This window comes from Zootermopsis nevadensis, unplaced genomic scaffold, assembly GCF_977971745.1.
Source record: "Zootermopsis nevadensis isolate Lab colony 2312 unplaced genomic scaffold, Znev_1.0 Znev_ptg000023l, whole genome shotgun sequence".
In the NCBI taxonomy this organism is placed as follows: Eukaryota; Metazoa; Arthropoda; class Insecta; order Blattodea; family Termopsidae; genus Zootermopsis; species Zootermopsis nevadensis.
The window spans coordinates 5405423-5431620 of record NW_028259155.1 but is presented as its reverse complement, the minus strand read 5'-3'; the positions used below and the strand labels follow the sequence as shown (position 1 = coordinate 5431620).

At 36.8% G+C, this 26198-nt stretch overlaps 1 protein-coding gene across 5 annotated transcripts in view; it reads left to right on the top strand.

The window, feature by feature from the left end:
- The window catches only part of CRMP (Collapsin Response Mediator Protein), a 118376-nt gene that overhangs the window by 56211 nt on the left and 35967 nt on the right, over window positions 1-26198 (top strand). For 4 of the 5 annotated variants that reach the window (XM_087354483.1, XM_087354484.1, XM_087354482.1 and 1 more), the window contains exons 2-4: window positions 4039-4204; window positions 5257-5349; window positions 13513-13602. In XM_087354483.1, coding sequence (XP_087210609.1) covers window positions 4039-4204; window positions 5257-5349; window positions 13513-13602 — 349 coding nt within the window. Of the gene's footprint in view, window positions 1-4038; window positions 4205-5256; window positions 5350-13512; window positions 13603-17192; window positions 17495-26198 lie in introns of those variants that run through there. The other variant, XM_022066751.2, reaches the window with a different exon arrangement.

The following is a 26198-nucleotide window of genomic DNA, read 5'->3' as shown; positions in this document are numbered from 1 at the left end:
AAAATGTCAGTGTGATAGTGTTTGGTAGTTCTGTTTTCAACAGGATGTCTCTGACATTACAGGTTTGTTGACCTAACAGTTATACAAACGTGTACATTTTGAGAAGTGTGTGGAGGCTGTTGGTAACAAGAAAGATTTGTGTAGATGTTGGTATTCTGTGTAGTAATACGGAGCGGATTTGTAGGTAGATGTCGTCTTCACTGTGTCAGATCTCGTATAAGGTTTACATGCGTCATGTTTGTGTTTTTTGATTAAAATATATAATAAAATTCAGGTCAATACACAAAACTTTATTTAGATGTTAAAATTTAAAATTTAAATGTTAAAATTTAAAATTTAAATTTGCGCTATTCATCACTATAAAGATGTTACAATAGAGCGCCTTCATTCACTTCACAACATGTTTCGATGTAAAACATCATCTTCAGGTGTTGTCTTTTAAAACTATTTTATATTATAATGCATGACGAATATATTGAAAGACATGCATTATAATATAAAATAGTTTTAAAAGACAACACCTGAAGATGATGTTTTACATCGAAACATGTTGTGAAGTGAATGAAGGCGCTCTATTGTAACATCTTTATAGTGATGAATAGCGCAAATTTAAATTTTAAATTTTAACATTTAAATTTTAAATTTTAACATCTAAATAAAGTTTTGTGTATTGACCTGAATTTTATTATATATTTTAGATCTCGTATAATTGAACTGCTTTCCGGTACGAGTTGACGTGAAAGGACCTTCTTGATATCGATATTTAAAATACGAAAAGAAAATAACCCCAGAATTCAATGCGACTTGAACGTAATATAGCGTGTCGTAGGGTCGTTGTAAGACCGTTTGACTTTTTTTTTTTTGAATAAGTCTGTTGTAAAATGTAAATTACTTCGCGTAACTGTAATCATTACCAGTCGTACCAGTTCATGAAACACGCTTGGATAATGAATAGATAAGGATTTGGAAAGAGGCACTTTGTGACTGATTCTAAGACTTCATATTATCTCAGTATTCATCTGCAGATACTGAGGAAAATCACAAAAGTTTCTGTCTGTAGCTGGGCTGAAATTTGAACCGGATATCTGATACAGCATAACTTGTTTATTTGCGTTTCTAAGAATTCTATTTATAATACTGTTATCTGTCTTATAGGGTTCGTTTTTCGGAATATCTTTAACGACTTACGGATATGTGTGTGTGTGGGTGCATATCCGTGTGAAACAAAATCCCCTTGAAAAGCTAATAGTCACTTAGGTTGTCGAAAAATTTCCCGCTATTTAAGTAATTTGAAGGTTTGTTACCGTGTTCATAAAAACCCACCACTGGCCTCTATACTGAGCCTAATGAAACCGTACAAGTTTAAAAGTTTGTATAATCGTAATTTCTGCAGTGTCGAGTTAACCCCTCGTTCAATCCCCAAGCTAGAGGACCACCCCTTGTTGACTGTCTCTGATTGCTTGTTAAGTATATTCGAGGCTGCTCTCCGTATCTGGTCGTCTCCAACTGCAATTTCAGTGGTCTAGAGCAGTGGTATTCAACCTTTTTTTGTTCGCGTACCCCCGGATGTAATTTCTCTTCAACTTTGTACCCCCAAAGTTGTTGGTGTATAATTCAAGTTATACATAGTATATAATCTACATCTAAAATAAATTAAATAAATTACATTACTAATTATTCAGTGTTTATCATAAAACAATATAATTTTTTTAAAATTTCACGTACCCCCTAAGATGTCTTCGCGTACCCCCAGATATAATTTCTCTTCAACTTTGTACCCCCAGAGTTGTTGGTGTATAATTCAAGTTACACATAGTATATAATCTACATCTAAAATAAATTAAATAAATTACATTATTAATTATTCAGTGTTTATCATAAAACAATATAATTTTTTTAAAATTTCACGTACCCCCTAAGATGTCTTCGCGTACCCCCAGATATAATTTCTCTTCAACTTTGTACCCCAAAAAAGTTGTTGGTGTATAATTCAAGTTATACATAGTATATAATCTACATCTAAAATAAATTAAATAAATTACATTACTGATTATTCAGTGTTTATCATAAAATAATATATATTTTTTTAAATTTCACGTACTCCCTAAGGTGTCTTCGCGTACCCCCGGGGGTACGCGTACCCCACGTTGAAAACCACTGATTTAGTTAAAGACATCATAAATATTCTAAAAGGACTTCGCGTAGTTACATGAGGCCCGTAGTCTAGAGGTGTTTGCTTTCTTCGCAGAATACACTGACCTCTCGAAGTCTTTCTTTACAGGTTTGATTCTAACACAAGAGATCTTTGATATCTTCCATGATCTGTGCGTTCTGTCTTTATCGAAAACGTATTCAAGTTGTCTAATGACTGTCTGTGTCCTTGTGTCCGGTCTGTCGGGTTCGATATTTGTATTGGTTAACATTCTGACGCTGAAGCAATCCGAATAATTTTGTGTGACATGTTTCACTGACGTAGATGATTGTATTTCGTTCTGTTCTGTTTTATCGCCTGTTATTACGTGTTCTTCACGCTTCATCTGGGTCGAAAAACCACTTATTGGCCTGTGCATGTCTGTAGCGTTTCTCCTAGAAACTTGGTAACAGCCATGACACGAGGTGATTATTGGAGCACATTGTTACGACACTGTGAACCAAGGTCCTTCCTGGCTCACGTTATTGGAACAATTACCTTGTATCACATTAGTAAGATGTCAAAAGGCTTCCATTTAATGAGTAATAGGTTTTAATGTTGATCTGTACGTTGTTAACTATTGTTTGTAGTTAAATTCATCACTTAACATATAATTCAAGCATCGGTAAGCGTCTTTTTTAAGTTTCCTTTGGCAGAAGTGTTCACAGTATCCCAAGTGACATTCTGGATTACGTAGGATACTTGATAGTCTCCGGTAGTAATTTTACAATTTGAAGTAAGAGTTGTTTGTGAACCATTTTTCCTTGTTCTTGAACAGACTTTCTTTTCTCCCCCTTCGGCATACATTTGCTATTTCCTTCATCGTCATGGGATACAGAAGTGTATTTTTCTCTTCTGGAAAACCGTTATCACTTCGCGAGAGTTTATGGCGTCAGCCGGTAGATGGCTCTGACAGAAAGGAACCGGAAGTTGTAGAAGGTTGTCTAATTCTGCCAGTAGATGGATGACTTTACTTACGATATAAGTGCAATATTTTTACTTCGTGGGAGTGAATGATCTTTAATTTTTAATATAGTAGAAAAAAGGCGATAACAATGGTCAATTATCAGCTGTGGTAACGAGAACGAAATCGTGAGGCTTTATCAGAATTATGTCATGTAGCAAATTTGAATGAAGCAAAGATATCCTGCAATTTCTTTTCTGTTCGTTTCTCTCAATTTTCGTCCATTAATACCTTTAATGCAGGTAAGGAGGGGGAGGTGCTGATTAGCGGAGGAGGGGAGACGGATGAGAAGCGATGGGAGCCCCTCCCCTTCGGCAGAATTGGCGAACTAAGAGATATACGGTGAATGCCCTGGTCTCCGTCTGATGACATAACCTCAAACAGGTTATCTTTGGGATGAAACTGGTTCGATACGAAAATCTGTCAGTCCTAGAGTTGTTTTATGTGCGTTGAGAAACGAACGGAGTGATTTTGGGTGCACTTTAAAAAAAGTGACGTAAAGTTGTCCCGGTTCACGCCATGTAGGCGCTTTGGGGGGGGAGGGTTGAAGAGAAATCCTCTACCCCTGTCATCAAATCTGTAGTCAGTCAGTACTGAGCTACCCCGTCTACGTAAAAAGGTAATTTATCCACTTAATTAGTGGCATATTTAATGGTTAATTTTTGTCATTAAGGTACAGAACACAGAAGGTGAAAAGTTATCTGATTCCTGAATATTTGGTTGACTCCTGGTCCAAAGAAAACGTTGGCATGTCGTTGTGGGGTTTTCCCCAGGCACTTGAAGTGGATTACGATCTCATATGTCTTACAGAGCCGCTGTAAATTTTGCGAGAAAAAGTAGAACTACTGAACAGTGCAGTTGTTGTTAATCTGTATTGTTACAGAGGCCAAGTAATGTCTGACGATGGAATGGGATGGATCCCGGGTTTGGGGGACAATAAGCCCCAATCCAGATTGTTGGGGAAGTCTTTTTTCGGTTACGTGCCAGATGCATTTTCGATGAAGACGCCTGAAATGCCTTCAGAGAAATCGTCACAAAAGGGTTCTAAAGTAAGTATATGTAGTATAGTAGGCTTAACTATAAGGAGAGTGTATTTTTTACATTCTCGTAAAATATATTGTGAATATTACCTTGAAACGTTTATATTATGTGGTCTTAATAAATGCATAGAACAACTTCACAACAGGAAATCCGTTGACTGTTTAAAAGTTTGATCTGCGAAATTATTCGTTTTGATTAAACCTGATATTGAGGGCCCACACTGATAGTTGTCGGCTGGATTTCAGTCTTGTGTCTACCAATAAATAACTCTTGCTTTGCATGAAGTATATTTTAAACTTAATCAGATTCCTCAGAGCGTCTTGTAGAAATAATTTTGGGTAACAAAATATATATACGTTATTAATAACTACAAAAGTGATTTTATACTTTTTCTAACCGGTGAATATTTAATTAAATTCAATGATAAATATTTTCTATTTTCTTCATTATTGTTACGAACATGAGAAGAAACGTATTTATCGCTGTAAAATAATCGATGTTTTGGCATTAATTGATGAGTGTTTCCGCCACAGATGTGTGATCTCCGTGCTGTTGGTATTTTATATTTATTTTATTTTTGTGGTATCAGGTTCAAAGCCCTGACAGGTGACAGGCTGTTTACAGTTTTTGCTAGTCAGACGGGGTCCTTGAATTAAATGAGATAAAGACGAAGGAATAAAAATATATTTTTATCTCTAATACTGTGTGGTGAAGGGTCTTTATTGATAAGCTGTTAGTTGCTCAACTGGTCAAGTATTACCCAGCTGTTACGATATCTGAAGGTTCATTGCCGTATTAAATAAAGATTAATGCCCTATTCAGACTTACTGAGACCCATTGTACATTTTTACGTTTTACTTTAAAAAAAATCCCATCTCGTCTTTTACCCTGAGGTTAGTTTACCAAAACTTTATATGCATTTATGTTTAACCTATGTGTGTGAAAGGCTACAAATTGTTGTCTGATAAGTTCAACACGTGAATTTTAGAATGTGATAGTTGCCGCGTTTTGCGTAAGTGTTTCAAACATTGAATCGGTACTTTTTCTAATTGTCTCACAGGAAACGTCTGCTGCTTCAAGTCCTGTTGCGTCAGTGGGTCATCGGAGGGAATTAGAAAGTCTGAGCGGGATATTCAAGGAGGACATACTGAAGGTAGGGGAAGAGTTATCAAAATGTATGGTTTCCTTCTTTACCATTAAGTTTCCTGCAAGTGAAGATGGCTGTATCTTCTGGGATGTTGCACTGCGTAGTCCGGTAGGTATTAATGGATGTTTCAAAGCAGCTGTTAGAAGGGTGATGAAGGCGGTAAAGTCTTCAGATTTCACGGTAGAAAATTCTAGAAGGGAGTCATCTTCATAGTCGCCGTTAGGACTTCAAATTTCGCTCATTCTGCACGTGTTTAGTAGACGATAAGGTCATTCTTTACCGTTTGTGGCAGGGATGTTCCTTCTCAGATATAAACCTAACCCAACCTAACTCAACCTAACCTAATCCAACCTAACCTAACTTAACCTAACCTAATCCAACCTAACCTAACTTAACCTAACCTAATCCAACCTAACTTAACCTAACCTAATCCAATCTAACCTAACTTAACCTAACCTAATCCAACCTAACTTAACCTAACCTAACTTAACCTAACCTAATCCAATCTAACTTAACCTAACCTAATCCAACCTAACTTAACCTAACCTAACCTAACCTAATCCAACCTAACCTAACCTAACTTAAACTAACCTAATCCAACCTAATCTAACCTAACCTAATCCAACCTAATCTAACCTAACCTAATCCAACCTAATCTAACCTAACCTAATCCAGCCTAACCTAACTTAACCTAATCCAATCTAACCTAACCTAACCTAAACCAACCTAACCTAACTTAACCTAACCTAATCTAACCTAACTTAACCTAACCTAATCCAACCTAACCTAACTTAACCTAACCTAAACCAACCTAACCTAACTTAACCTAACCTAATCCAACCTAACCTAACTTAACCTAACCTAATCCAACCTAACCTAACCTAACCTAACCAAGACACACCGCAGTGAAGTAACGTATATCACCAAGAGGAATAAATATTCATGCCATTTAACATTAATTGCCGTATTTTTAATTTCTTCTTGCCTAAACAGGTTTATTTTATTACATTTGATTTAACATATTTCCGATTTAAATTCACAACTTTGTGAAAACTTCCATAAAGGCAACGGTTTGTGCGATGTTACATTTTAATAATGTTCTTCTCCGTCACGAACCGAATGTCGTCGAGTGATTAGCCCTCCAGCTTCGTATTCGCAAAGTCCCGAGCTCACATCTCTGCCCGGAGACCGGCTATCCTGACTGAATTTTTCTCGTGGTTTTCATCAGCCCCTCCAGGCGAATGACGGGGGATGGTACCTTAAATTAGGCTACGACCGCTTCCTTCCACATCTTTTCCGATGAATTATTCACTGCCATCCTCCTGTCACGAGTATAATTGGTATAGTTCGTCTAATCTGATTAATATTTTTTGTTGATATATGATAATCGTATGATGTCGGTAAATGAATAAATTAAGTCTGCTTATTTATATGTTGAGTAGCTGATGGCCTGCTAATACGATAAGAGCCCCAAATATTTAGAATTTTAGTTGATCGCAGTCGGTGGGTGTCAGAAAAGGCAATAATTCCTATAACAGTTTCCTCCAGTTTTTATTATGTAGCGAAAGGAACGAGTATCTGCTTATAGTTCTTGTAAAATGCAACAGATGACAGCACATTACATGCACTGTCACATCTATAAATATCGTCTGGAATGGTGAGACAATTCTATGCAGTGTAGTCGTATTGTGATATTCGTCTCCTCGCACACCAGCTGACTAAATGTCAGTGTTTTGTTTTATTCTTATTTGTAACTTTCGCGACGGGGAGACAGAGCCTGTGTTAAGCGGAGTGCATAAATGAGCCAACGTTCATGTCTGGTTAGGTCACCAACATCATCCTCGGTCAAGATAGTCTGTCCATATTGGATACCGAATCTCAAACTCCAGATTTATTAACCTTAAGGTAGATACTTGGTTGGAATGTTTTTATTCCGTACCGGTAAAGAACAAGATTAAAAAATTTCGCTGTCAAATTTTTCTTTGCGTATGAATAAAATTATGCAAAATTAATGTTAATTTATTTTCTATAGGCTTATTGTTTTTCGGGAATATTTTTTTTTGTTGGAGGATATTTAACTAGACGGAATACTCCGTGTTAATCGCCAGTATGATTGATAAAACGTGATGTATCACGCATTTCCCAAATACGAGCTTTGAGAAAAGGGAAGAAGCCATGTTTTAAAATGGGAATTATCGATTATCGATATATCGATTACTCGCGTAACTTCATTAAAATTAAAGATGGAGTTAATAAGGGTGACTCTGAGAAATGTTTTACAAACCATGAATCACTCACGGTCTGTCCTGATTTCGAACCCGGTGTGTTTGGTTAGGTTTTTGATTTTTTTACAAGGTTAGGCCTAATGCTGTTGTATTTTTGTTTGCTATATTTTCCATCCACAAACCCCAAAATTTTTAAGTTATTTCTTACCTTAAATATCTAAGCACCAAATCACCCCATGCAGATATTGCTATATAAGTTTGAATAGGCCACGACCGCCTCTCATTCCTTTATCCATTTTATTATTCACGAGTAAACTTCCATTCTGTACTCTATAAATGCACATTGTTTAAAAGAGTGTCGTTAGATATATATTAAGAAATGTACACGATCCAAATTATATTTTGTTAGTGATACACGAGACTGGGAAATCCCCGAAAGGAAATTATCAACGAAATAAGATTAACTGGTGTCATGCATTTTTACTTCATATATTTTAACAATTATTTATTTTAATCCGTCTGATCACAATATAATTTTTATTTCAAATTTCTTATAATTAAGATAATAAAATGTCATTCATGTTCCATATCGATTGATCGATTTACATTTCGGAACATTTACACAACATGTTTCGGTTTTTATAAAACCATCATCAGGTGTAAAATATATCTAAGAACTTAAAACTCAATTGACCCACACCTATTCGAAGACACTAGTACTTCTGGACATATCGGGACACTCACTCCTACATCTTTGGCCGATATGTACATCTAATAACATTTAAGAAAAACAACACCTTCGCCCAAAAATGGAAAAACAAACGTAATGAAACATCACCAAAAAACTACAGAAATCATAATCGAGTTTTAAGTTCTTAGATATATTTTACACCTGATGATGGTTTTATAAAAACCGAAACATGTTGTGTAAGTGTTCCGAAATGTAAATCGATCAATCGATATGGAACATGAATGATATTTTATTATCTTAATTATAAGAAATTTTAAATAAAAATTATATTGTGATCAGACGGATTAAAATAAATAATTGTTATAATATTCACAATATGACGCAATTACAATATCTTCATATATTTTGTTATATTTAAGTAAATTTTATATAAATAAAAACAAGTATATTGTATATTGCATCTGTAAATAATTCTTCCTCTGTAATGTTACGCTAGAGGCCATTTCCGTGAATGACCAGAGTTTCGGGTCGTGTAACATGGTCTTCTTGTCTAGTCACTGTATTGATTGTGTGCCCCTTCCTACGAGCAGCGTACAACCGAAGCCAGAGTTTGGGCGTTGCACAAAAAAGTGGTCCTATTAGAATGAAGGACAGTATATATTTTTTGTATTTCAAAAAATAAACAATTCTATGTGGCGAAATGCACAGCTACTAAAGATTATATATTCTTTTAGTATTATTTAATCTTATTCGTACTGTTTGAATGCTTAGATTCATTATTTGTGTATTTCGTTCATGATCGAGCCTTGCAACGTAATAGAAACGTCGTTTCTGCTGTTTTCAATATTTTTCCTGTATCTTAAATACCCATTTCTTACTGGTGTATTTAAAACGTAACCTTTTACGTCAGTTTTACGTGGTTATTTTTTTTTCTGACAAAATTTATTTACGTTTGGAGTTGGACAGGATTTTAAATGTGAAAATGTATGCCTTTTAAAATGAAGCACAGTGAATATTTTCCACATTTGAATCATAAAATTATTGTGAATGAGCAGTTTTTTGCATATAAATTCTTTACTTGTTGACAGAATTATCTGACAGGTTTAACTGAGTCTGTTGTATATTTTCACTTAATAGCTAACTCAAAGGTGCAGGAAATTTAATTAACAATATTTAATAATCTCGAAATACATTCTTCTTGTGACCACCGCTGAAACATTTGAAACCAGTTCGACCTATGTTATTAGTTTAAAGCTGCGACAGTTAACTGGTGGTCCGCGGGTCTCATCCGGCCAGAGACCACTTGTAATCAGGTCCGCGAAATTATTTCTTAATTTGTTATTGCTTTATTTAACCAGATCTAAAACTTCTTGACGATGGTGAAGAGTCAATTGAATAAAAATTTTCTTGGATATTATCCATCGTCTAGTAAATATAAAACGTAAAACGACGTTTCGGAGATGGGACTCTATCTCCGTCTTCAGGTTCCTGAATGAACTTAAATAAAACAATTGAATAAAAATTTTCTTGGATATTATCCATCGTCTAGTAAATATAAAACGTAAAACGACGTTTCGGAGATGGGACTCTATCTCCGTCTTCAGGTTCCTGAATGAACTTAAATAAAACAATTGAATAAAAATTTTCTTGGATATTATCCATCGTCTAGTAAATATAAAACGTAAAACGACGTTTCGGAGATGGGACTCTATCTCCGTCTTCAGGTTCCTGAATGAACTTAAATAAAACAATTGAATAAAAATTTTCTTGGATATTATCCATCGTCTAGTAAATATAAAACGTAAAACGACGTTTCGGAGATGGGACTCTATCTCCGTCTTCAGGTTTATATTTACTAGACGATGGATAATATCCAAGAAAATTTTTATTCAATTGTTTTATTTAAGTTCATTTATCTTCTTTATTCCGAATGATTTGATAAATAAGGTATTATCTCGTCTCCTGCTTTACGTACACGTGACAAAAATACTATTGGATTTAAAAACTTACCATAAAATGTTCTTTTTCATGGTAAATGTATCAGATTCAAGTTGTTGCACGAGAAAATTTGAAAAAAAACACGTAACTTTGTAGTAATTTATGCACGTTTAATACAATGTATATTTCAGCATGAATTATGGTAATTTGTTATTTCTGAAGAAAAATATTTATTGAAGATAACGAAAAATTGACAATTATTTTTAAATACAGTGCCAGGGAGGGGGTTTATTTGCCGTTGAGTATATCGGGAGAAATATTTATCCCCCAACGAAATAAAAAAAAAGTGAAAGCTACGCCTTTCACACCCTGTCAGAGGAACAGTCCATCCGCTTTAATTGACTTTTGATTAAAGTAATTACACTAGACACAGCGTATGTATGGTTAGTAAGCTCAAAACATTACGTAATGCTTGATGTTACATAGTCATGACGCCCCAAGTGTAAAAGAAATCTGCCCCTCCCTGGAACTCTTCGAACAGATGTTCTGAGATACAGAACGTTTAATTTTTGTTGCAAAGTACTTCAGTTGTGAGATGATATTTGCGAATCTGATGTTGTAGAACTACTCCCATTTCTGTGTGGGATTTCTGGACGAGATCGCTTCCGAGTATACTTCCAGCTTCCGTCCGATAACAATAACATATTGATATTGGTACCAAGTATTAATTTATTTCTATTAGTACATATTTATTCTTTTCTTGGTAATTCTCTCGAACCAGTGTTGAAGTCTTAAGCCAGAGTTGTAAATATCAGATTCTAACATTTTCCTTACGAGCGATGTTTATTGTATGGCTGTCAGGTGGAAAATCTATAGAATTATTTCCTTATATTGTTTCTACATATTATTATTATCATCATGATAAATGTACATCTTTTTAGTCTGAGAAGTCTATGAATTGTAATGTTTAACAGGCCTGCCACTTATTTGTCCGAACACTATTACAGGGTGAGTCAGAAGTATGTTTACAAACTTCGTGTGCGTGTTCCAGAATCAAAAATAAGGTAAAATGTTCCTATGAACTTGGGGTCGCAAATGTTTCATTTTCGAAATAATAGCCAAAAATAAGTTTCCATGAATTTTACTTTAAAGCAAAATGAATCAAGCTTCCAGCAAAAATTTTTAATTAAAGTTTGTGCAAGAATTGTTGGCGACATGCTTATTGGTCCACACATGCTTCGATCGCGTCTAAGAGGACCTTCATATCGGTGGTTCTTAAGAAGACACTTGCCACGTCTCCTTGAAGACGTACCACTGAATACAATAAAACAAATGTGGTTTATGCACGACAGAGCTCCAGCAAACTTCTCCCGTCGCGTCAGATATCATCTCAATGAACAGTACCCTCAGCCCAGTAGAATGGCCACCGAGGTCACCGGACCTGACTCCATTGGACTTTTATCCGTGGGGTCACTTGAAGTCCGTCGTTTATGCAACACCCATAAACAATGACGACGACCTATGGGAACGTGTGCAGATGATTCGAGGAAACCCTGGAGTGTACGAACGAATTCGTCAGTAATGTGTACGTCGTGCTCGAGCATGTGTGGAGAATGGAGGAGAAACCTTTGAACATCTGTTGTAAAGAAACATCTCTGTCCTTATACTTGGCAATAAAGGAATACAATGAAAATTATTTTTAGCTATTATTTCGAAAATAAAACATTTGCGACCCCATGTTCATAGGAACATTTTTTCTCGTTTTTGATCCAGGAACACGCATACAAAGTTTGTAAACATACTTCTGACTCACCCTGTATATTAAATGTGTATATTGTTTAATTTATGAACTGCAGAGAATTCTCCCCTTGAACAAGATAAAACACATAGGTTAAGTTCTAAAATATGCCGACTTTTTAAAAATAAATGATTTTGACGCACTGGTACTAATATAATTACATAATATTAAGGATGCAGTGTCCGAACCAGAACCAACTCCTTACTCGTCACCACCAGAGAGACAATAGGTTCTACTCACCCTAGCTGCAAATCACCGCGGTTTCCACATCGTGGCCACCAGAGATATACAGTTTCCGCCTTCAATTATTTCCCCAAAAATCCGACGCCAGATAATAATCTCGCGCTTTATATGGAATTTCTAAGGACGCTCACGATGATGTGCGCCCTTGGAACAGCCCTGAAATTATCGCTTCTGATTGGCCAAAATTATTCTATGCCCATATATGGAAGACTGTTCCACATTCCATCTCCACATATGGGAGACACACGCATGCATTGTTCTAACATGAAGACCCTTTTTAAAGCTAATACACGCAGTTTGAGTGATCCTTGCCACTACAGGGTCATTAAAATTCCAGTTGCTATCCCAAACTTCACACCAGAGGTGGGACGACTACAGTTAAGATTAACAAGTTTAAAAAAAACGTGGGTCCCAATTAAGGCACAACAATACGCATTTCAGCCAATTACAAACTTTAGTTTCTCTGAAGAAAGTTAGGTTAGGTTTATCGAACATTTTTCGACATGTGGTAGAATTCCCTTAACGAGAGGTCGTCGCCTCACGAGGACGTTACGTCACAGAGAAAACGCTAACATAACACTCACGCCTCGAATGGGATTTGAATCGACAATCCTAGTGACCGTCTGTCTATTGCTGTAGATTGTATCATTTCCAAAAAATAAAAAAATAAAAAATAAAATACTTATACAGTATTTAATATTAATATGCTTAGTATCACAGAAAACGTTTACAAAATAAATTAATCTGTGTTGTATCCTTTGAAACACGTAGCATATTTAAATAATATTTACGAATTCAGTTCGTACCTCAAAGAAAACTGAGTTATGTACGAGGTATAGCTCATTCTCAACCTCGGCAATAGATGGGGGGTGAGTGGTTAGCGAAACACTTTACCCCCGCGAAAGGACCCCATTTGACAGGATGCTAGGTGGGCCCCAAAGCCGGTCTGAACACAGAGGCTATAAGAAAGTCCAGCTGATCAGATGTTGGTTTTTAATTTCGCTGCTGGACGTGTGATGGTCGCTCCACGTCCGTTGATTAATTCATATTTTACGTAACGATGTTTTTTTCAGTTGTTTTTTTATGTAGCGCGTAATGGTAAGGTGGAATAAAAGAATTTGGTCGGAGAATTGAACCCAGGACGTTTCGGTGCTAACCACTCGACCTCGACTATCGATGGCTGTTCAAGTTTGAATAACTGTTCACATTGTGGTGTTGTGGAAACTGGTTAGGAGAAAATTTTATTTAATTATCAAGATGATTCATTGTTACAGGTCATCATCTCTGGCGATAATTGTCAAGAGATTGTGACAGAGGAAGTAGATGCCCAACAGATCGTTCACGAGGAGGCTCTGCCTTGGGAGGTAAGTAATGTATGGTGCTGGGTCTTCAGTATAAGAAGTCCATGATTGTGGTTCTCTGTCTTGGCTTTGTGTGTCCTGCATGTCTGAGAGAAACGTCCATTGTAAGTACAGGCCTGATGATGGAGGCAGCAAGTACCTCTGAAACGTCGGTAAACTTCTACCAGACTACACGACGCAACAACACAAGACAGACATCTTCATTATTTAAAGGTAAAGTAAAGTTGTCCCACAACACGCCATATAGGCGCTTGGGGGGAGAGCCCGTATAGCTCCTACTCATTCTTAACCTCGTCACTAGATGGGGGTAAGTGGTCAGCGTCACGCCCCGGCCGCGCTTTGCCCCCTGGAAAGGACCCCGGTACTCATTGGATAGGAGGCTGGGGCTAGAGGAAAAATCCTCTGCCCCCGTCGGGGATCGAACCACAGTCGTCTAGCCCGTAGCTAGTCACTATACTGACTGCAGGTAACCAACTTTGTGGAGCAGTGTTTTCGCGAAAATAATTTTCACTGTTCTCGTCAAAAAATTCACTGTCTTCTCCTCAGCTAGTTGAATGCAGTCCATAATCTCACGTATTTCTTTAATATCCATTTTAAAACTTCCCTCCCATTTGCACTTGTATTGCCCATATCTCCATGCATGCTACATTCCCCGTCCAGCTCGTCGTTCTTGATTAATAGTTTAGTTATAAAATTCGCTTGGTTCTTTTTTTCGCGTTTTCCGGCGAAGACACAGCAGTATCAGTAATAACATTTAAATTTCATTGATTGAAATGACAGCCGACGAAGTTGTGGTCTGTAGACTCGACCGCGTACTAATCCCCGATTTTGTATTCTGATGTAAGCATCATCCATGAAGAGCACTTACATTAAGCCAGAACTGCTGAGTAATCATAAAGGAAATGAACAATGATCTTCTTCCTATTTACTACGCGACAGTTGGGGTACTGTTACAAGTGGTCCAGGATATTAAAATTCTGGGGCTTGTGTATCATCTTTAAATAGGCCACTGTATCTTTACACTTGCTTAATATCCTACAGCCAAATCGTCAGTTACTTATGCCCTTGCATACATTTATGTAGCGTTAGGCAGAGGACAGCAGCAACTAGCTACAGGCTATAAATCTTTTAGGTTATGTGTTTAAAATAAACATCTGAACAGCAGCGATTCGATGGTTGAAGTAACAGGCACTGACATCTATGGGTAGGGGCTAGAAAACTCATCGTACGATTTGATAAATGCTTCAGTCTCCGCTAGGCTAGCAAGCCAGGTAGAAGACATGTGACGTACGTTCCTAATAGAAGGTTCGTTATTTCACTGTAAACTTATTTTCCGACAATTTCTTTTGTTTATCATGCGACGTACATCACGTAATTCGCCAAGACCAAATTATTTTGCCTCTGTATAGGAGATGATGCTCCTATTTGGAAGCTTTGAAGGTGGCCATATTGATAATCGAAGCACTTGGCAGTGTGCGCAGCTAACAGTGATATTCAACAATTATCTCAGCTACGATAGGAGCACGCTATAACATACTGCCATCAGCTCCCCCCCCCCCCCCCCCATAAGTTAACTTCCGAAAATTAATATGAAAAAGGTTTTGATATTTTTACTTGATAAAGAATAGTATGATGCTGAATGAATATTGTAATTATTCTATATTTTAAACAAAATTTGTGCCAAATGAAATACACATTAGAATTTAGAATCTGCGAAGTAAACAGTAACAAATACAGAACAAGAACGAAACGGAAGATGTTATCACAAGATTTTTCACGCAACTGTCTTATGACGACTAAAGGTGCCAATCGACGAGGTAACATTTCGAAATTAAAAGTTTGGTACTAATCTACCCTAGGAAAGAAGATAATTTTTCAATGTAAGGTTCACACCTTAGGAAAAAGTTTTCGAAAATTAAGTTCGAAAATAAATGCGCCAAATAACCGTGGGAGAGTATTGTTACGAATTATTGTCGTCGCTGAAATATTTGTGTTATTGTTCTGTCTCGCTTAATTAATGGATGCTTCTTGAAACTGTCTTTTGTTCACTGTGGCAAAATGCCCTGAAATGCAGGAGGCAAAATGCTAATCGATTTGGGTATTTTTACAGGTAAAAAATATTAGTTTTTCTCAAGGGAATTTTAATGGGGATAATAACACATGCATTTGTTACAGGCCAATGTTTACATTTCCAAATTTAATATTTATATTACCAAACAGATTTCCGTCAATTTTTGCAGGCTGATTGCTTTTTTATTTTTATTTTTTTGGAATAATAGCAATGTCTTGAAGCTGAGTAGAATTTCTTAGTCTCGTAATTTTGTTAAAACTTCTTTGTTTCTGCACGCTTCCATTTTGACACACTCGAAATTAAAATAGAAAAATATATAGATTGGCGCAAGATAGGCGACAATGGAGGATCGCATCGAACCAGTCGAAAGACTGATGACAAACAAACAAACAAACAAACATTTGAGAAGCTAAGCAACTCATCACACTCTTACGTCATTACAGCTCGTGTGTATACAAGAGGGTGCAATGTGAAACAAATGTGTGTGACAGTTGAAGAGTCAATCTGGTCACGTGATAGGCAGGTGCTCTCGAAAATCACCATCCGCTTGACGGACGGGAACGTTCAATGAAAATGGTATTTACGCTATCAGAGTATAATGGTTCGTACTTTCTTTCAACAAACTTTCCTCATCTAAAGAAGCCTATCTTAATTAGTCTTTGCTTCAAAATCCAATCGCCCTTAAATACTCAACATGAATTGAAATTCTATATGACTTCGTCCATTCATCGTTGGGCAGGAGACAGATTTTTCAGTAGAATATTATTGCAATATTCTAAACCAGGGGTGGCCGGGCCGCGGGCCGCATGTGGCCCGCCTTGAACATTTTTCCGGCCCGCGAGATTCATCACACTTTTACAAAATATATTTATTTTATAATGGCCAAAGTAGTGAAAACCAATGTATTAAAAAAATACATTATTTGTGCATCCATATATTCAAAAAGTATCTGTCGAAATTATGAGAAAAAATTAACTTTGATTTTAAAATAATAATATATGACAGATATTGCCTGTTTTATTCATTATAGTATCTATGTTTACATGTAAGAATAATAGTAAACACAATAATAATAACTCATTATGTTTCAATTTTTCACTCCAAAAAAATGTCTATAGTGTATCTAAATCTAATATGGGGATATATAATTTTATATGTGGCCCGCGGAGTTATGATGCATTTCCAAAGTGGCCCGAAAGATCATTTGGGTTGGCCACCCCTGTTCTAAACAATGTAAATTGTTCGCCCTGATGATGAAGACATGGCGCAACATTCGAGAACACCGTCATCTGTTATCTTATATGGCTTCGGTTGATGTTATTAGAATACACAGGACGATTTAAATTGCCGTGTGATGCAGTTTGGTTTAATTTTGTGTAATTTGCAAAATATCGGCGACGACGTACTATGTATTCTTACGTTAGTATCATGTACTTTGATGTGGAAGGTATCTTTCCGTGTAACCTGTTTGAACTGTGCATGCGCATGGCCGCACCAGAGCCATCTCGCGACGAGAAGACGCCATTAGTTCAGTGCCGATCAGTATTCAGGTTTTGCCGGATGCGTGACAGTCTGTTGTCTGGTTGTGGTAGTGTATTTGAATTTGAATAGTCTAAAACCGTTCTTTACGTATTTTCTGTTATTCCAAGTGGATGGTAGTGAAGTTTTTGTGAGTGTATATACTTGAATGTTGACGGAATGTACATTTGAAACGAACACGCACAACAACTTGAAGAGCTGTGTTTAAACTTTATCGTTTTATATTGGTATTTCAACGTGTGAATCATGAGCACTCCTGTGAAGAAAGTACCCATTCACTTACAGGTTAGTTGATATATGGTTAAAGATGCTTATTTTTATACTACATTGTTTTGTAAACTGTGGGGCACAGCGCCCTTTAGCACAAGTGAATGATTGTATGAAATTGTAGTTAAATTTGCGACGTTAAGACTATTTTCCATATTTTTGCAGTAGGAAATTTGATGTGCGAGTGGTTTCAACAGGTCCAGTCTTGCATCGATATGTTTGTGTAGGCTTGTTAGGGTGGAGGTAACGAAGGGTGGGACAGGTGGCATTTTACCCTGTCGCCATTAACCATGTTGTACCTAAGAAAACCATACAGGGGCCTTTGTAGTTGCAAGTTAGACTCGCTGTGCACAATTTTTAAAAATATGTGTCGTGGAATTATATATTGCATACTTTTCTGGTGTAGTACGGAGTAACAGTATGGTGGTTGGATTCTATTTTAGTTCTTTTAATAAAATATTATTTAAGTGAATTTGGTTATAATAAAAGCATAGGAATGGAATTAGTTGCGTTTGTCAAGGGTAATAATAAATTAAATATGAATGTTGATTAGTCAAATGCCGTTGTGATTACAAAATGCGGAACTGCGCATTTCAGTGCAAACTACTGACCAGTTATAGCTCTCGACCGTGAAACTCCATTCAACTCATGCATTGCCTACAAAAAAGCAATGATGGGCGTGACTGGGAGATTATGTCGAGGGAACTTCATTTTATTGCGTGTTTACTGATGTGAAGATTACACTAACTGAGCCCGGTGGCACAATGGTAATTTCGAAGGCCCTCGGTTAGAAACCCAGTTACGAACCGGCTATTCTGAATTAGAGTTTTCGTAATTTTCCTCAGTACGACGTATCGTGGTATGTCATTTGACTTTTTAATCTTCTGAAGTTGATATGGCGTCTCAAGGTAACGGAATAAACATAGTAATTCCACCCGACATCGCGATTGAGCGGTGCTACGTATTCAGAAGATCCTGGATTCGAAACTCGAGCCGCACACCGGTGTCGTTACTGAGGTTTCGTGGATTTTCTCAGTTGCCCAAGCCATGCTGGGATGTGCCACAGACTGTTGCGTTCATATCCTTCACAATTTATTCAGGAATCGCCCACTCGTTCAGCGTCGCGTACTCTGTGAAATTCAATTAATAATCAATCATCTTACGAGTTATTTTATTTTGTGGTTCAACAATGACTTTAAAATTTGTATGTAGAATGTTCTCTTTCGATTGTTAGAATAGATTTCTCATTATGAATCGAGTTACCTCCAGCTCTGGGAATTTTCCATTGTTACTCGGTTCGAATTGCTATAGTTTGAACGACAGGCGGTAGGTAGCATACGGAACCCACGTCCAAAGTTGGATTCAGACTCGCCATAGACCAAATAAAGACGTAATCTGATCATAAGATTGCAGACGCTGTCTTTAATAACGACGATCACAGGTTCGGGATAGTCAGAACATGGATTTTGAATTACCTTCTCGGTGTGTTTAGAAGGTTCTACAGTGAAGTGCATGGCAGTGGGTTAGACCAAAGAATAGTCACCAAGGTTGCGTTCATTTTTGGTTATGCAAATATTTACACACACACCGAACAGTGTCTAAACAACTTCCAATTTTTCTCCCTGAAGTATGCATGAATTGTTGGTTTTTTCATTAGCATTTTTGAATATACCCACAGTTTAGCAGAATTATCGGTTGTGACGACATGAGGGGATCGGGGCAGAAAATTTGTCTCGTCTTGGCAGTTTCTGAGATTTATCTAAAATGTTGCAATTCGTCCTAACAGATTACAGATTTGTGTGACATTTTCTGTTTTATTTAAGATGCTTCAGAATGATGGTTCTTTAGATTACGTAAGATCTACAGCTGATCAAATTTTGTACATTCGCCAGATACCAGAGAAAGTGTGGGAGTACAATGGAACAGTCCATCAACTATATTTATAGACTTCAGGAAAGCCTGTGACTCAGTTAAAAGAGAAGCTGTTTACAATATTTTGCTTTCCTGTTGAGAATGGCCTGAAACAGGGAGATGCTTTATCGACGCTGCTTTTCAATTGTGCCTTAGAAGTTGCCATCAAGAAAGTTCGAAAAAATCACGGCGGTTTGGAATTGAATGGGACACATCGACTTTGGTCTGTGTCGATTAATATTAATCTGTTGGGCGATAATTTAAATACAGTAGGTTCCTGTTAACTAGACCATCGGTTAAAGAATAAATATTTTTAGCTCTTTACGTGGAACTTCGCATAATTGAGGTTTTTACAGCGGTGAGTCTGAAGATTTCTGTCTTCTGGGTTGTTGCGCTGTGTAGTCTGGTCGATGTTAACCAACGTTTCAGAGGTCCTTGCTGCCTCCATCATCAGGGCTAGGTTTATAGGGATCTGCTAGGATGATGCTACTCCGTTTATTGTCCGGTCCCTATAAACCTAGCCCTCAATATACAATCGACTTTTCAAAGAATTTTCTGCACCGTAGAGTGAGTGGGTGACTTCAGAATGGTGGAGTCTTGGATTTAAAATAAAGCGTATTACAGTATAGTTTCTTACCTTAATCTGTATGTGTATCGTGTGCTTGGAGCTTCTTTCCCCGTGGCAAAGCGACTAGGGCGTAGCTGACCTCACGCACTCGGCTACTGAGGTCAAGAATGCTTGGAACTTTGCCCCACATCCCGCCATACATGTTCAATTTGTGATGTTTAATTAAGTAGCGAGAGAGAAATGAAACTCGGAAGAAAATTGTCGTTTGTCTGCTGTTTTCCTTTTTAACATTTTGTTTGCCCGTCGGGGTCTGCCCTGCAGAGGCGGAATTGGAGTGAATTGGTACTAACCCGAGCTAGTCGATCCTTGGTATCGATTTGAGTAGTGATATCTCCACACGGCAGGAGGTTTCGAAATTGGTTTAATTTAAGTGACGTCTTTCTGTTTGCAAATTTATTATCTAATCTCGTCTTTATAATTTTTTGAATCATTTAATTTGAAATGCTTTGCCATCGTTCATGAGGTTAGACACTGGTTTCTTACCACGGATACCCGGTTTCTATCCCAGGTGACTTCAGAGAAGATTCTTGTTGTAAGGGAGTTATTCCTCTGTTAATTATTTCACCACGAATTTTGCGATAGCCATGACTTATTTATTACGTTAATTATACCCTCGGCATGATTTGCTTGGGATTCAAGACAGTTTTGTTTTTATTTCCTTTGAAACTCGATTGGCTAGTAACTATATAATTAAACTTTCAGATGTTTGTAAAATTATATTATGGTTTTGTTTTCTGTTGAATTTGTTTGTTTAAGACGAAATAAAGGTTTACTTTAACTGCCATGAAGATAAAGAACAGGTTTTTCCCTTGTCTAAGCACACGCTACTCCATAATCATACAGGGGGAATCGATGTGAAGTTCTCGATTTTAATATCGATTTTAGACGGATGCTTAAACATCAGGTCGTTTTAACTGCGGGGGTAGATAACTCATACGCTGAATGAAGAATTATTTTTAAAGAAATCGTAGTTGCTTTGGGAATAAACATTTAACCAATTTTATCGAGTGTGTATATAACGAAAATGTTATACTTTATGATCTCTTCATTGAAGTTTTTAGTTTTGTGTGAACATTTAAATGTATGCCGGTGTAAATAAATGAGGAAAATCGATATAAAAATAATTTTTAAGAGTACTAATGCGTACTTTATCCATAATCTCACGGTGATAATAGGGGTGCTTTAGATTTAGGTTTTTTTTATGTAATTTGTATTTCTATATGACTTCGAATTCTGTGTGAATGATTGTATAAAAATAGTAGTTTGGTAGCATATTTAGCTGTCGCGTGGCTCTGCTTATCGTATTATATAATTTATTACACACACACGTGCGTGCGCAATGAGAAAGAGAAATCAGTAGCAAAGAATCATTTTGTTGTTTAATGTGAAATTCGAGTACTCCCATAATTTAATACTGCAGTATTTTTTTGTTTATTTTAATTATTGTATCTTGAACTCCCGACAGCTGCGTAATGACAGCGTAGACAATTTTTTTTCCTTTATAAGAATTAAGGCCACATGTAGAATTATCTTATTCTGTTGGTATATCATTGGGTTCTGGAATTATTATTACAAGGTTTATTAGTATGAATTATGTCTACATGACGGTAAACATTCTCTTCAAAGTTTAATGTTGAGTGATTGGATTTATTAATGATGATGATCCCACGTTTCTTATGGCGATGTCCACAGATCGGTTTAAAGAAATGTACGAGTTAATTAATTTAATAATAATTTTTTGATTGAACGTGACCCGAAATATAAATTCCATGTTAAATGAAGGAATAGAAATTTAATTATAGATGATGACGATCGAAGTCTGTGAAACGTTGAGAAAATTATTTGGAGAAACCGTTGTCAGGTGTAAAATGATAAATTCCTTGTTACTTGGTCAGGTAGCGTAGGGTGGAAGGTTTGATTTTTTTTACCTGAATCTGTTTCGTTGTTGTCAGACGTAAAGACGTTTTTAGTTGCTGGTTTAGGGTCTGGGATATATTGTTTGAAAATCAAAGGAAAACCTCGTAAGTAATGACGCAGCAAAAATGTTTGTGTTCAAGGACGAATAGTAAGTGGTGAGAAATAGGCACACACATGAGGAGGTTGGAACTCTCCAAGATTTTCCTACCGGAACCAGAGTTGCCACCTGTACGTAATTGTAGTTCCGGTCGACTTTAACCTCAGAAAATGTTCCCTGGTACCCACATTTTATATAGCGTTTAATAGCTTAGAATTCGTAAGACTTGAGGTTCTCACAGCGGTGAGTATGAAGATATCCGTCTTCTGGGTTATTGCGCTGTGTAGTCTGGTCGATGTTAACCAACGTTTCAGAGGTCATACTGCCTCCGTCATCAGGGCGATGACGCCCTGATGACGGAGGCAGTATGACCTCTGAAACGTTGGTTAACATCGACCAGACTACACAGCGCAATAACCCAGAAGACGGATATCTTCAGCTTAGAATTCGTTTCTAGCATGAAAACTTTACGTAACGAGGACAGAACAAGCGCTTTAACTGTCGCAGAGCTAGGAAGTGACTTCAAACTAAAAATAATGTGGGTGATGTCAGCGTTAAACGGACTGCAAACTGTAACGAAGCAAAGAGATAAGCTTTGTGAGTGGCATTTGTTTTTTTAAGTGATTAGACGTGTATGAAGTGGGATTTGAGGTTTTCACTGCGGTGTGTCGTAAGATGGCGTTCTTCTGGGTTTTTGCGCCGTGTAACCTGGTAGAAGTTTATACTGATGTTATTCATCGCCCTGATGATGGAGGCAGTAAGGACCTCTGAAACGTCGGTAAACTTCTACAAGACTACACGACGCAAAAATCCATACCAAAAGTTATAATTGTACGGAGATAAGAGGGTTTCATTAATTCGGTAAAAGATAAGGCATCTTTGTTGCTTTAATTTTCACAAAAAATATTCCCAGATAAGTAGATGTTGTACTCGAATCAGCATTTGTAAACATTAATTAAATACAGATTTAATGTAAATTGCGTTGGTGTTATATTGATTCTTATGCAAGAAAATGTGTACGTCTGTGTTAATAATATACCTTAATCTGAGTTTGATATATTCTTGATTTAACTTACGTTTTACTCCTAAATCTATGTTTATAAGATAAGTTACTTTGCTTGAATTTATATATTTTTTTTCAGTCAGTTTTAAATCGTGTCGAAGTTTAAAGTATTTTTGTAAATGAAATTAATAACATCCATAAAAAACCTTGAATATAGCTGGTTCTAAAATGGTCAAAATGATAATGAAGCACTAAAATAAAGACTATTTTGTTATCTGCTTTACAGTTGTTTGTAGAACTTGATAAAAATAATTTGCAGATTCAATAACGCAAGATTCAATAAATATTGTACCCAAAAAGAAAATTAAAAGCTATATTTTCGTGGGGGTAAAGCTGTACGGGGCCTGACGCTGACCACTCACCCTAATCTAATGCTTAGGTTAAGAATGAGTAGGAGATATACGACCTGCACCCACTCCCCAACGCCTACATGACGTGTAGCTGGACAGATTTACTTTTACAGGATGGAATGTTCGCTTACAGGGTTATTTCCAAGACTGGTAGAATTTTCTGCGAGAGAAATAGAAAATTTATCAGCCAGATACGCCACAGAAAGAAATATTTTAATTTACGGTGTACCTGCACGTGTTTAACATTCACAAACTTCTTTCCTCTGTCAGGTTTGTGTCTGAAAATTTTTATTTTATTTTGTGGTTGCCAGAGTTTGAGTTTCCCCCCCCCTTCCCCTTCCAAAATAGTTCTGTGGGTATAATTTTGGAAGCACTGACCTAGGTGACGTCAAGAACTGTGACTTTAAATACGTGAAGTGACTCAACTTGGCCAGTGTATTATTCTGCGGTTACACTGTTAGCAACACTACAATATAGAGTATTTGTGTAACAAGAAACTAATTTTTTTAAAAAAAACTGCGTATCGTAACTCTGGAAGTCACATTAACTTCTTACGTTTTAATTCTTCCCACCAGTAGTACCAACATGACTACTAGGAATTACACTAGATGAGTTCTGTGTAAGGCCGTGTGTAGTTTTATGTGTGGTTTTAATATTCGCAGGTTTTGTTACGATTCTGTGTAGAATGTAAAATGACGTAACTATTACAAGAAATATACAGTATCTCCCCAGACTATAGGACGTAATTTTGGGATCTGTGTTTTTCCCCCCCGGAAATGTTTTTTTTTTTTGAAAGTTAGAATCGATAAACAAAGGGACAACCATTTTATTCTGTATCGTATACAATTTGCATAGACAAAGAGATAAAAATAATATATGTACTTTGGGATGTTTTGTTTTGTAGTCTAGTAGACAGTGACCGAGGTTTTAGAGGTTAATGCCTCCTTAATCAGGGTGATGTATGAATTTTTTTATGGCGTAGTAATTGGTATTCATTGTGTTTAGCCTTTGGAACTTTTTTATTTCGAATTTATTCTAACTTGAACCCTGAGGTTCACTGTGTTGACGACGAGAACTTTTATAGACCTTGTTTAGTAAGACGTCAGATTAGCATTCGTTGGAGATGATAGGCAGAAAAAGGAACACAACTCTTCTTATTTTATGAATAATATCATGTTGGCAGGTGATCTTGTTCGATTGGAAGAATGAACTAAGCAAGGAATGTGTAATTCGAGTGATCGATTAAGAAATATCGAACGAAGTGCGATATAAGCAAGGAATGTGTAATTCGAGTGATCGATTAAGAAATATCGAACGAAGTGCGATATAAGCAAGGAATGTGTAATTCGAGTGATCGATTAAGAAATATCGAACGAAGTGCGATATAAGCAAGGAATGTGTAATTCGAGTGATCGATTAAGAAATATCGAACGAAGTGCGATATAAGCAAGGAATGTGTAATTCGAGTGATCGATTAAGAAATATCGAACGAAGTGCGATATAAGCAAGGAATGTGTAATTCGAGTGATCGATTAAAATATATCGAACGGAGTGCGATATAAATTGCGGCTTTGTTCGCAGATGCGAGCTTCGTATATGTGGCGTTAAATCGTAGGGTGACTTTGGGCGATGATGGATTGGAGAGGGTCCTATGTCGGTATTTGGAGGGACTGAGTAAAAGCTCTTATGAATCGGAATAAAATGCTTGGGACCAAGAATCGAGCATAAACCTTTCCGAAAATCAATGACTCGGCCGCTTTGATCGATGAATCGAAATGGGGCTGAATAAATTATAATAACTACTCGGGTATCAAATCTAAAACTTCTTGACGATGGTGAAGAGTCAATTGAATAAAAATTTCCTTGGATATTATCCATCGTCTAGTAAATATAAAACGTAAAAACGACGTTTCGGAGATGGGACTCTATCTCCGTCTTCAGGTTCCTACACAGTTGGGCCCACTAGATAGAGCTAATTAGCTCTATCTAGTGGGACTGGTCGTTTTTACGTTTTATATTTACTAGACGATGGATAATATCCAAGGAAATTTTTATTCAATTAACTACTCGGGTGTTCGTAGATTTTCACTCTGATAATTAACCTCCAGGTTACCCATCCCCGTGAATGCTGTGATGTTAGGTATTTTGTGTGAACAGGAGATTATTTCCTGTTAATGCATTTTGCACTCAATTTACATCTTCAGTTTCGCTGACCCCGTGTGGTCTTTGTAGCTTTTATTTGAGCTCTGCTCGTGTTCGTAGTAACCCTACTGCAAAACTGAAGCTGGAGGCTTTGTGAAGGATTTTATTTCCCGCCTTTGTTCCGTATAACATTTTCCGACCCGAAGTCATGTCGACGTATCCGTGAGAATGAAACTGTTTTGTTAAGTTTTTAACCCGAAGAGGGGGGGTACGAACTGGTGGGAAAGGTGTACAGCCTCTACTGTTAAATGCAATTAAAGTAAAAGGTACTTAACTATATATATATATATATATATATATATATATATATATTTGAAAGATCCGTCATTTTTAATCTCGTTGCCTTAATTTTGATGTATTATTTTTCATTTTGTATGTTACAATGTTGAAACGCAGAGCGTTATGAATTTTAACGCTTTAGCAACGTGATGACCGTCACGGTGGTCTAGCGGTTAGAACGCTGGCCTTGTAATTCTGGGTTCTCGGGTTCGATTCCCGGCGGTGCCCGAATTTATAACTTGTGTTGGGCAAGGCCGTGGTCTAGGCAACACGGA